We start from the raw sequence: 12,552 nt of genomic DNA, 5'->3' as shown, positions 1-12,552 counted from the left end.
TAAGGTTCTAATGTATTTTTATTGGTTAGAATTGTACACATTTGTATTTCATCATACATGTAATACTCGGTAACTTTCAAACATGCAACCAAAATAACTTACTAACAAATTCTGAGCACAGAGTAGTTCTATTTTTTTATATACCGATAAAAAAAAGCGTGAGATTATTTTGAAAAAATAAAATTCGTGTCATTATTTTACAATTTGGAAGTCTGAATAATCCAAGTTTGAGATGACTTTCTCATTGTTGAAGTTTGCTCTGTCGATGTGCGATTTGGGACTTCCTCTTGTCTCCAGCCACTCCTGCATGAAGCGTACCTTGGAGACTGGGCCTTGCAGCTGGCCTTGCACCGTGCCCCGGTTGGTGTTCTGAACCCAGCCCACCAAACCTAGCTTTTTACCCTCAGCCTAAGGGAAAGAGAGAAAGAGAGCTACAGTGAGACTGCACAGAACACAGTGAGATGAGAATCTCTGACCAGCATCCTGGCCTGGTATCAAACCACTGAAACTAATTTGACATTGTCCAGAAAAATCAAAACAGACACCAAGAGGATCTCATGGCTGATGTTTTAGCCACTTGATTCCATTTCCCATTTTTATTCTATAAAACTCAGCATTTGAACTCTGCAGCATTTTCCATTGCATAGTACCTGTGGTTAAGCACTAGAGTGAGCCCCCAAAAGATGCCTTCCGAATGATTTACTAATGCTTACAGCTTGCTCATTTCTTTTCTTTCTTTGAGACAGTCTCATTATGTAGCTTTGGCTGGCCTAGATAGAACTCATCATGTAGACCAGGTTAGCCTTGATCTTCTGCCATCATCCTGCCTCTGCCTTCTGAGTGCTGGGATTGAGAGTGCACCATCAGGCCTAGCCAAATAAAATGAGGTGGGAAAGACCTGGAGTTTTAGTTTAGTTTTACAGTACTGAGGATTCACCTAGGGCCTCGCACATGTTACTGAGGCAGGCACTCTAGCTCGAAACTATACCCACAACCCTCATTTTCTCTTTTCCTAATCAGCAATCTAGCGGGTGTATTAAACAGAAAAAGCTTCGAGTTACTTGACCTTCCCCTTTGCCTTTAGCGAGGACCACACCTAAACAAATCCAGATGAAGGGATCCGTTGTATCTTTAAAGATCATTACACAGTATTTCACAATTTCCTGGGCAACACAATCACTGTTTTTACTGTGGAGGAACTCTAACCCAACATGTTTACATTGCACCCAAAGCCCACTTTCTGTCACACTCGGTGGAGAAGGGAAGCAGCTGGGAGGCCTCTGGATGCTCAGGGTTCACAATACTCTACGGCTATCAGGTGTCCACTGGCCTTTCTTGTTAGATCTTGGGCCTGCCGTGGAAAACACGGGCTGCTCTAAGAGACCAGATCAGCAGCCTGGAGAAATCAGGCCATGTCCCTGCTGCAGCTCTCTCTGCTGTGTTACAGTCTCATAACTCACAGCCCCTAATATACGGTCCTATCCAGTACCTGGTTCCTCAATGTTCTTTATCCTGTAGGCGATATCCTATAGGCTATCCTAAACTAAATCGCTAAAAATAACTGACAAACTCTAATATTGAAAGAACATAAAAGTCAGATATTTCCCTTTGTTTGAGGGCTTTCCTTGAAGGCTCTCTCTTGTGAGCATTCCCTTTACCCCTATCATGCCTGTGGTAGGTACCTCTCTTCCCCTTTTAAAAAAATAAAGTATTTTTACTATTGTGTTGGTTTGGATATACTTGGCCTAAGGGAGTGACACTATTAGGAGGTGTGGCCTTGTTGGAGGAGGTGTAGCCAAGTTGGAGGAAGTGTGTCACTGTGGAGGTGGGGCTTTGAGGTAATATATAATATGCTCAAGTTCTGCCCAGTATGAGACATGATAGTCTCCTACTGCCTTTGATTGTAAATTTAGAACTGTTTCTTGTCCAGCACCATGTCTACTTGGATGCTGCCATGCTTCCTGCCATGATGATAATAGACTGAACCTCTGAAACTGTAAGCTAGTTCCAATTAAAAGTTGTCCTTTGTAACAATTGTCTTGGTCGTGGTGTCTCTTCACAGTAATGAAACTCTAACTAAGACAAAGGTGTGCTATGTGACTGTGTGAGTGCTGGTACCTATGGAGTCCAGCAGAGGGCAGTGCTAGGTGCCCTGGAGCTAGAATTAGAATTGGTTATGAGCCATATGTGTTCCGGGAACTAAACTTGGGTCCTTTGGAAGAACAGTATGGGCTGCTGAGCTGTCTACACAGGCTCCTAAGTTAACTTTCTTAATGATGCTCCTCCTTTTTAATTACACTTACACTTATAGGGGTGGGGCACACATTCCATAGCAAAGTATGGGGGTCAGAGGACTGCATGCAGAAGTCTGTTCCTTCCTTCTGCCATGTGGGTCCTGGAGATTGAGCCCAGTCCACCAGTCTTGGTGGCAAGTGCCTTTATCCACTGAACCACTTTCTCATTCCTCTCTGAGTTTTCAACGAAAGCCTTTAAGCCCTGCCACATTGTCTGATCTGAGGTATTAATGCTCTCCTACCTCAAGGCCTCCCACAGACCCCAAGGTCACAGAATTCTCCCAATAAAGCTCATCTCTGAAGGAGACTTTCATGCCAGCCACCTTTCCAAACCTTCTCCTAGTGTTTCGTTTCTCTCATCTGATAAGTAATCACAGCATCTTTAAAGTTGAACATGTGGGGGCTGGAGAGATGGCTCAGTGGTTAAGAACACTGGTTGCTCTTCCAGATGACCTGAGTTCAATTCCCAGCATCCACATGACAGCTCACAACCATTTGTAACTCCCATTCCAGGAGATCTGACACCCTCATACACACATAATGGCAGACAAAACACCAATGAACAAAAAATAAGGAAAAGAATGTAAAACAATAGAGCTGTACATGCTCATGAAGAGCAGCTAGCTGCCGTGTGGACTTTTCCTCCTCAGTGTTCATTATTAAGCCGTGGCAGAAGCGAGCACTTAGGAAAGACAGTGATGTACTGGAGCTAGTTTTATTGCTACATAAATTATAACTAAGATATTATATCATTATCTGTAATAGAAGCAGTTGGATTACAAAAGAGTATGGGAGCTAACATGATTGCATGTGGAATGCCAGCCTGACCTGGCAAATGTGGGAAATTGCTGGAGTATATGCCAAGGAGAGCATTATGCACACACACAAAATAATGTTTTGAGGAGGAACTGGATGGAGCGTCCATCAAAGCAGTTATACTCAAAGCAGACGTGTTTGCATAATGAACAAAAATATTTCCATCAAATCATAGTCTCAGGGATGGGTGCTAAGGCATGAAGAAAAGCAGGATCTACCTACAGTGCGTATTGTTGAGTGCCAAGGGAGAGACATAAAGGAAGACTGGAGTGCGTTCTGAGGATGGCATCCCATCCAGCCAACTGTTAACTGCACCCTTGTGCTTCAACATAAGCCGCGGCGCTGGCAGCCTCCAGCTGCTAAATCACCATAGATGGCAAGCAGCTATCAGCATGACTGTGCAGTTCTGAGCAGGGGGTTATATCAGTCAAATAAATCTCTAATTTGAAATGTGATTGGCCTCGATTCCTATGAACAAGACACTCCAAATTCTGACCCACTGGAGAATGGAAATTTCCAACAGGTTTTATTTGTGTGCTAAGTTCTACTCGTTTTTAAATGATATCGTAATACTGCTTGCTGATTGACATTTGAGTATCCAAGTGCTGGAGAACTCTGTCCTCCGGGCTTAATAGCATAGCAGTTGTGATTACTGGAGAAGCCCCTCATGTTAGACCCAACAGCATTGAATCCTTGGGGGGGGGGGTGGTCACAAAGCAGTACCTAGGGGGCTCTCAGCGCAGCTCACTAGCTGGCATAAAAGGCAACTCCACCCTGTCCCTCCCTGGCATTATATACGTGCGATGGTTAAGGATGGGGGTGGCTGGGAATTGCATACTGTTGTCGCCTGTAAGTTGCTTGTGTTTAATCAAAATTAAAACTCTTTGGTTTACCAAGCCACCCTGGGGTGGAATCATTTGTTTGGTCTGTTCTTGGTACCCTGTCTAGGGTGAGCAGACATTTATTCATGTCTCCCCAGGAGAAATGAACAAAACAATGAGTAAAGTGAAATTCCAATAGGCTTCTTTGAAAGGAAATTCCTATATGCTCACACCATATCATAAACCATTTTCCATGGCCCGGCAAGATGGCACAGCAGCAAGTGTTACTTGCACCAAGTCTGATGACCAGAGTTTGATCCCCAGGACACACACAGTAGAAGGAGAGAAGTGACTTTCACAAGTTGTCCTCTGATGTCCACATGGATGTATACACACATACAGAGGGAAGGAGGGAGGGAGGGAGGGAGGGAGAGAGAGAGAGAGAGCGCGAGCCAATAAAAACATTCCTGCTTATACACTCCCCCAATATATATACATATAATTTTATATATAAATGTTTTATTTTCATTTTTTGCTTTTGAAGTCAGGCCTCACTACTGCACCCAGGCTGTATTTTCAGTTTCTGCTTTTGAAGTCAGGCCTCACTACTGCACCCAGGCTGGTCTCGAGCTCATTTTAGTGCCCATACTCGACTCCTCCAGCCTGCAAGCATGTGCACCGCCGTGCCAAACCTTCTAAGAACAATTTAAGAAGTCTAATCACCAGTTCTTGTTTTCAACCTAAAAAGAAAGTTTCTCAAATGAATAACTAGAACTCTGCTTTAGTACGCAGGGAAAGAACCGGCTGACAGGATAGCCCAGCAGCAGAAGAACCTGCATGGAGACTGATGGCTGAGGACAGACGATTCCCCCAAATCTGTGGAAAGGGGGAACTGACCAGGACAGAAGGTACTGCAGACAGAAGTGTGCGCGTGCGCTGCGGGGCAGTTGAGGGAACAAATCCTGCAGACGCTGGCGCTGCTCAGGCCTCTGGAGTCTGGTCCTCTAGGAACTACATAGCCTCCCAGCAAAGCAGAGTCACATGAGCTAAGGAGAGGCATCAGGCAGAGCCTTGAATGCTTTCCCCCCTGTCCCCAAATGCTAAACAAAAAAAAGGCAACCCCTGCTCCCCCAAAAAACTCCCCAAAACTTAAATGATTAAAACACAAAAAATCTTAGGGAAAAAACATAGGAATGACTCTTCATGACCTTAAGTCACTAAAAGGATAAATCACAACACTACAAGTGCAGCCTCCCTTCCCCCTCCCCCCAAAAAAGCAAAATTGGGAGTTCAAAAGTAAGTCCCAATGGGCATTGTGGCTCATGTCTGTAATCCCAGTATTTGGTAGGAATACCATGAGTTTAAAGCCAGCCTAGGCTGTACAGTGAAACTTTCTCAAAACAAACAAACAGAAAATCTTTGATGCTTGAAAGAACACTATCAAAAAATAGGAATTCTCCAAAATGGAAGAAATGTTGGCATTGAACATTCGCTAAGAGACTTAGTATCCAGGCAGAGGCTGGAGAGATGCTCAGTGGTGAAGAACACTTGCTCTTGCGGAGGACCGGGGTTCATTCCCAGAACTCACACTAAGTGGCTCACAAGAGCCTGGAACCCCAGCTCCAGGGGATGTTCACCCTCTCCTGGCCTCTGTAGGCATCTACACATACTCTCTGTACTCCTGCAGATGTACATATATACATAAGATTTTAAAAAGAGAAAGAGTGCTGGGCATGGTAGCATACACCTTTAAACCCAGCACTCAGGAGAAAAAAGCATGTGGATATCTCTTAGGTTCCTGGCCAGCCAGGGCTACAGCGTAAGACCTTATCTCAAACTCAAAAGGGGAAATGGTAAGAGACAGAGACCTAGTATCTGGAGTAGATAAAGAAGTGTTAATATACACATTCAAAAAGAAAAGAAAAATAACTCAATTTATGGTCCAAGGATTTGAATAGAAAGTTCTCCAAACATATAATCTCTAATAAGCACGTAAAGACACCCACCATTATTCATTAGGAAAAGGCAAATCAAAACCACGCTGGGACTGTACAGCATGTTATTCAGCCTTAAAAAGGGAAGGAAGTTCTTACTCAGGACATGTGGATGAATCTTAGGGACAGGATGCTAGTGAAGTAAGACACTCACAAAAGGACAAATACTATGACTCTACCCATGAACTAGCTAGAGCGGTCAAATTTATAGAGATCCAGCAAGATGGCAGGTGGCTTAGGGCGCTGGCCACCAAGCCCGATGACCTGAGTTTGATCCCTGGAATCTACATGGTAGAAGGGGAGAGAACTGACTCCTGTAAGTGGTTCTCTGACCTCCATATGCATATCCATACATGGACAGCGGGGTCATGACTACCAGGGGCTGGTGGAGGGGAAGACAGGAGCTGGTGGTTAAGTGGGTAGTGATAAAGAAAAAAGTGTGTGGGGAGGGGTGTGGGGGGGTGCAGGGAGATAGGTTCTTCAAATGTTCCTTGGTGATAGGACAAGAAAGTATGAATGTACTTGAGGTTACTAATTGTGTGTTTTTAAATGATTAAATGGTAAGGTTTTCAGTACATATATTCTATCATAATTTAAGAAAAATGCATTACTCCAGATAATCTGCAATATTCAGTTCTCTCTCTGTTATTGATTTGTACTTTTCTTTTCTTGTGACTGAAGACCATTACTTGTATGACTTGAGTTGTTTTAAATACTTTGATACTTGAACTAAAACAATGAAAATTCTCAAGGAGATATACTGTCACATCCCTCAGAATGGCTGTAGTGAGCAGAAAGGCAACTCTGCTGAAGGCAGAAGGGAAACTAAGGTTGCCCTTGTGCACTGGAGAGACGAGTGATGGGAAACAGAGGTAGAGGCCAAGTTTGTTGTTCACTGGTAGAGTGCTTGCTTAGCATGCAAACATCCTTGGGGTTATGTCCCATGGTGAGAAAAGAAATTGAGGTGTGAAGAAGTTGAGGAATAAGCTTGTCGTAAGTATGATGGGTGATTACGTAACTTACTCTGTGATCGGTCCACCTATCGCCACCTCTCTATCTTGATGGCAGCTTTCCTATAAAAGTGACTTAGCTTGGTGACAGTACAACAGGGTGCGCTAGCGGTATTCTCCTTCAGAAGAGTGTCCAGGTGCTCCCTTCCCACTCTCTCAGGTCCCATTTGTCAGAACCAGGCCTCGTGTCCATCACTTAGTGATGCGCCCCGACACTTAAGCCTATAGGCCACATACCTGAGTGTACTTGCGGAAAAACACCCCTTGAACCTTCCCAAAAATTTCGTAATCCACTGAGACCAAGGTGTCCCCTTCTGCCATGCTCAAACCTGTCAGAGACAGCAAGGTAAGACATCATCCTAAGAAAGGGCTGCACCCATACCCCAACACCACGGGGGCCTCTCCCGAACCTCAGGGTCCCGGAACTGCAAGGAGTAAGTGGGTGGGTGGGTGTAAACGTAAGCCCCTGGTTGGGGGGGCCTTCACCTGCTCACCCCGCTACCCTTGCAGCCTTGAAGCCGCCATCCATCCTATCCCCATGCGGCCCGCAATCCCCTCCACTGACACTTGGATGATCCGAGCAGCGGACACTCGAGTTGCCGGGACTTCCCCACTAGCGGCAGGACAGCCCCGAAGACCTTCAGATCAACCACCCGCGCCGCGCTAACCGCCGCTTCCGGAAGTTTAGAGCGCGGCTTCTCCAACGCTGCCCCGCACGCCAATCACCGCCATCTAACCAATCAGAGGTGGCTTCTCGGCCAAGAGCCCGCCTGAGGGTGGGGCTTCAGGACAACTAGGTCACACTGTGGAAGGAGCCTGGGATTGATTTTTTAAGCTGAGAGTCCTGTTTTGCATACCTGTACCCCACTTCCGGCACTAAGCATACCACCTCTTGTCATTTTCCCATGCATATAGAAAGGCATAGATAAAACACTTAATATGTTCATTCATAAACTAAGCACCGACATGACTGCCTACTGGTTGCCTAGGGCTGTTAGCAGTCAGTGACTGTAATAGAAGAATCTGGCCTGCCTATTTTTTTTTCCTGTTTCAATTCTCTTCCAATTCTGGGTCATGCATAATTTTGACTTAGTAGCAAGGGACAATAAATGCACACGACATCACGGTGAAATCATTCTTTCTGGGGTTTTGGAAGCTGCTACCCAGAGTCTACCTTACTAAGATTATGCTTAAAATTGATAAACAAATAATAAAGCACGGACAAGTCATTCATGGCTCAGGAATCTCAATAGAATCAACAAATCTGAGTAAAATAACCAAGTTGCATGCATTTGCTTTTAGAAAAAGAGAATTACTGAGGGATTTGTGGGTGAGGGTTGCTAAAATAAGACGATTTATATGCATTGGAATTCAGCTACTTTTAGGATCAAGAATATGAAGCAAATTGTGTGTAGCGTTTATTGTTCCTTCTTGGATTGCTTGTCTATATCATATTATTTCATAACACCAGGGCCCCATGTGTTAATATGTCAGGCTGGCAGACTTGGCAAGATGAGATGGTTTGCCGTGGTAGCTATGGAAATCTATCATTACACTAGCTTTCTGTTCCTAAGTCATAAAGCCTCCCTACTGGGAGGAGGAGGAGGAGGAGGAGGAGGAGGAGGAGGAGGAGGAGGGGGAGGAGGAGGAGGAGGAGGAGGGCTGAACAGTGTCCTTGGCAATATTTGAAAACAACACTAAACATTGTGTTTGACTGATGTAATTTCTTTAAAATTCAATTAAAGTAGATTCCCCTATAGATTCCAAACCTATTGAGTAGTGAAATGGATGGAGCACCATATGGTGTACGAGAGGGATGCTGTACAACCGTTGCCCTCAAAGAGTTCTTTAGCGTAGTTGTGCATGCACGCACAGGATGTCAAGATCGTGTGGAACGCGGTCATTCATGTCATTAACTCTGAGAGCTCGCCAGGAACAAGCCCGGCTTTATAACAGGGATAGAAAGTGTTATGAAGAAGCAAGGAGATTAATTCTAACAGGAAAGACTGACAAAGAGCTTGTAGAGAAGACAGCATTTTTCCAAAGTTACAGAATCAAAACCAGAAAGTGATGAAGCCAGGATTTAGTTTCAGGGAGCCAGTCCAAAGTCCACTCCTAAGAATACTTTCACTCTCCAGTTTGTGGGAGAGAGAGTACCAAGAGGCAAGAAGGCAAAAATAGCTGTCATGAAACCAGGGACTCTCAAACACCATCTGCGCATTAGGACCTCAGGGGAACCTTTTGAATACATGCCCACATTTTATTCCCAAGATACTGCTTCCATGCACAGCTATGGCTGAGACCTGATGAGGCTGACTCAATTTATTAAGGAGAGGCAGAACTGTAGAGATATCTTCCACCTAATGTGGGAGATAGAAAATGGTTAAGTCACAGATCTCAGCTCCTCAGGAAGTCAGTAGGGAAGAGAAGGATTTAGTAGTTGGTGTTGAGGTTTGATCTGTTGCCATGTATTGTAATTTTTTTTTTTTTCCGAGACAGGGTTTCTCTGTGTAGCCCTGGCTGTCCTGGAACTCACTCTGTAGACCAGGCTGGCCTCGAACTCAGAAATCCACCTGCCTCTGCCTTCCAAGAGCTGGGATCAAAGGCGTGCGCCACCACCGCCCGGCAGTATTGTAATGTTTAATACTGGCCCCCAAGGCCTGGTTGCCTCTAGGGGTGAGGAGATCCCCACTACACCAAGTGATGCTATGTAACCTCATTCCTTAATTTAAAACGATTGGTTGAATAAAGATGCATATAGCCTATAGCTGGGCAGAAGAGAGGTGGTGGAACTTCAGTTGCCGGGCTTGAAGTCTAGAAGAGGAGAGAGGTGAAGAGAGGAGAAGACACCATGGTGAATCCTGAGAACATGGCCATGCAGCCAGCCAGTCAGAGTAGGAGTGGCCCAGGAGGAACAGGACAAGTTATAACTCAGGGTTATTGACGAGGAAGTAGACAAAATAACGGAGAGGGCTGATACCTGCCCAGCTCTAGTGTTTTTAAGGCTAATTAGAAATATAAAGGTTTTGTATCTTTTATTTGGGAACTGAATGATCAAAGGTGGGATAGAAACCCCCAAATAATATTAACCACCACAGTTAGCTCAACTTAATCATTTTACAATGTATACGTGTATCAAAACAACACACTTCATACTGATTCATATATATATATATATATATATATTTATATATTGTGTATCTTCCCCCCCTTCTAAGTCTTTATTTTTTTTTTAACCTGCATTTTTTAAATTGGCTTATAAAGCAGTAGGTTTCCATATGGCTTTTTACACAGCATTTTCATTTTGGTGAATCCTCCCTAACTTCCTCTGCCTTTCTTGTGTATCTTCTTGTTCGTGTGTGTGTGTGTGTGTGTGTGTGTGTGTGTGTGTACATATGGAGGCCAGAGAACAGTGTGGAGTGTCATTCTCCAGATACAACCCATTTTCTTTCTTTCTTTCTTTCTTTCTTTCTTTCTTTCTTTCTTTCTTTCTGTTTTTTGTTTTTTTGTTTTTTTGTTTTTTTTGTTTTTCGAGACAGGGTTTCTCTGTGTAGCCCTGGCTGTCCTGGAACTCAGTCTGTAGACCAGGCTGGCTTCGAACTCAGAAATCCGTCTGCCTCTGCCTCCCAAGTGCTGGAATTAAAGGCGTGCACCACCACCCCCCGGCTCCATTTTCTCTTTCAACAGGTTCTCTTACTGTCCTGGAACTTGCTGTGTAGGCCGACGGGCTAGGGAATCCAGGGAGTCACCTATTCTTTCGTTAGCAGAAGTAGGATTACAAATATGTAAAAAGTTCCTGTCTTGAAAAACAAAAAACAAAACAAAACAAAAATCTGTAAAAAGTCCACCAAACTGGGCTTTTGTGATTCAGGTCTTCATGTTTGCAGGACTGAGCTAGTTCCACACTTTGTAAATATGTTTCATTCTTGCCGGGCAGTGGTGGCGCACGCCTTTGATCCCAGCACTTGGGAGGCAGAGGCAGGCGGATTTTTGAGTTCGAGGCCAGCCTGGTCTACAGAGTGAGTTCCAGGACAGCCAGGGCTACACAGAGAAACCCTGTCTTGAAAAACCAAAATATATATATATTTCATTCTTGAGCAGCTGCTGTGCTAATCTCAGTATCAACTCCTTTCTAGTATATGTGTTGCCAAAGTACTACTTACACTTTTTTATTTGTGATCCCTTTCTCTCCCTCTCCTGCTTCCCCGTGTGTGTGTGTGTGTGTGTGTGTGTGTGTGTGTGTTGATTGTTGTTGTTATTGCTTGGTAATGGAATGTAGGTTCTTGTGCATTCTAGGTATACATTCTACCACTGGTTGATAAGCCTAAGTCCTGCTAATATCTCAACAAAGCTGGGAAAGAAGTTTTTAGAATCAACATCTGGACAACAGCAAGAAGGATGGATTTGGGGAGCAGAGGCTGATGGTGAGGAGGGTAAAGCCACTCCAGTGATAAACACAGGCAGAACGAGAGAGGATGCCACTTACTTTGAGAAAAAGCAGCAGATGTAGACCCAATAGAATCTGCAGGTCATTTGGAAGAGATGGCAAAGCAAGGAGGTAATGGGAGGTTTTGAGGGCAAGAGGGCATGAACCAGGGAAACAGCAGACAGAGAACACAGAGATGATCTGTGTCTGTCACACTGAGTTTGGGGCTCCTGAGGAACTGTCATGAGGAGGTGTCAGATGGGTAGTTGGAGAGAGACTATTGCTAAGCAGGGCAAATTTTAGACATGAGTGGACCCTCAAATTTCAGATCTAATAGAAGTTGTAAGGAAGAGACTGCTTAGAACTGCACATACCTCAAAAATAGGAGTGCTCAGGGATTATCTAAATGCAGAAGGCCACAAGGGAATAAGTATATTCCGATATACTTACTGCATAAATGCAAGAAGGTATAAATGCCAGAAACCTTAAATACATGGAACAAGACTGAGAAAAAGAAACCAAGAGGTCACAGGAGTAGTGAGAAGTGAGTCTTAAGGGAGTGAATGATCAATATTGTTGAGTGAATAGGCTCCAGCAATAGAAGCTCGACAGAGAAGGACACTAGTAGCTGTGTAGTTAACAAGAGAATGCAAAAGCCAGACCACAGGGGCCTGGACAAGGAGGAAAGACAAAGGAAAAGGTGTGTGCATGTGTAGAGTTTGTTATCAGGTGAGGTGTGCTGGCATGACATCTCTAATTCCAGCTCTTTGGAGGCAGAGGCAAGTGGATTGCTTTGAGTTCAAGGCTAACCTGGAATACATAGCACTCTCCAGACCAACCAAGGCTACATTTTGAGACCTTGTCTCAAACAATACAAAACAAAACAAAACAAAACAAAACAAACACAAACACAAACAAAATAGTCAACCAAACCAAAAGAGAGAGAGATAGAGATATGGATGGGGAGAAAGGAGGGGGGAGGGAGAGGAGAGAGGGAAGGAGAGGGGAGGAGAGGGGAGGGGGAAGGAGAGGGGAAAGGGGAGGAGAGGGGAGAGGGAGAGAAAGAAAAAGAAATTGAGGTGTCCTGTTAGGTAGCTCTCAGTTGCCATGACTTCAGGTCTAGGGGCTCCATTGCCATCTTCTGGCCTTCCCAGGCGCAACTGCACACACACAGGGCATATATTCCTCTCT

General features: G+C 44.5%; 1 protein-coding gene across 4 annotated transcripts in view; it reads right to left on the bottom strand.

Annotated features, from left to right (window-relative positions):
* The window catches only part of Acyp1 (acylphosphatase 1), a 13,789-nt gene continuing 1,237 nt past the window's right edge, over positions 1-12,552 (bottom strand). The window contains exons 1-3 of one of the 4 annotated variants that reach the window (XM_028771873.1): positions 7,501-7,620; positions 7,173-7,264; positions 1-408 (exon numbers count right to left, since the gene is read on the bottom strand). In XM_028771873.1, the coding sequence (XP_028627706.1) occupies positions 193-408; positions 7,173-7,256 (300 nt within the window). In that variant the 5' untranslated portion in view covers positions 7,257-7,264; positions 7,501-7,620 and the 3' untranslated portion in view covers positions 1-192. Of the gene's footprint in view, positions 409-7,172; positions 7,265-7,421; positions 7,621-12,552 lie in introns of those variants that run through there. The other 3 variants (XM_028771875.1, XM_028771874.1, XM_028771871.1) reach the window with 3 other exon arrangements.

This window comes from Grammomys surdaster, unplaced genomic scaffold (genome assembly GCF_004785775.1).
Source record: "Grammomys surdaster isolate TR1022 unplaced genomic scaffold, NIH_TR_1.0 210, whole genome shotgun sequence".
Classification (NCBI taxonomy): domain Eukaryota; kingdom Metazoa; phylum Chordata; class Mammalia; order Rodentia; family Muridae; genus Grammomys; species Grammomys surdaster.
This window is presented reverse-complemented; position numbering and strand designations above follow the sequence as displayed.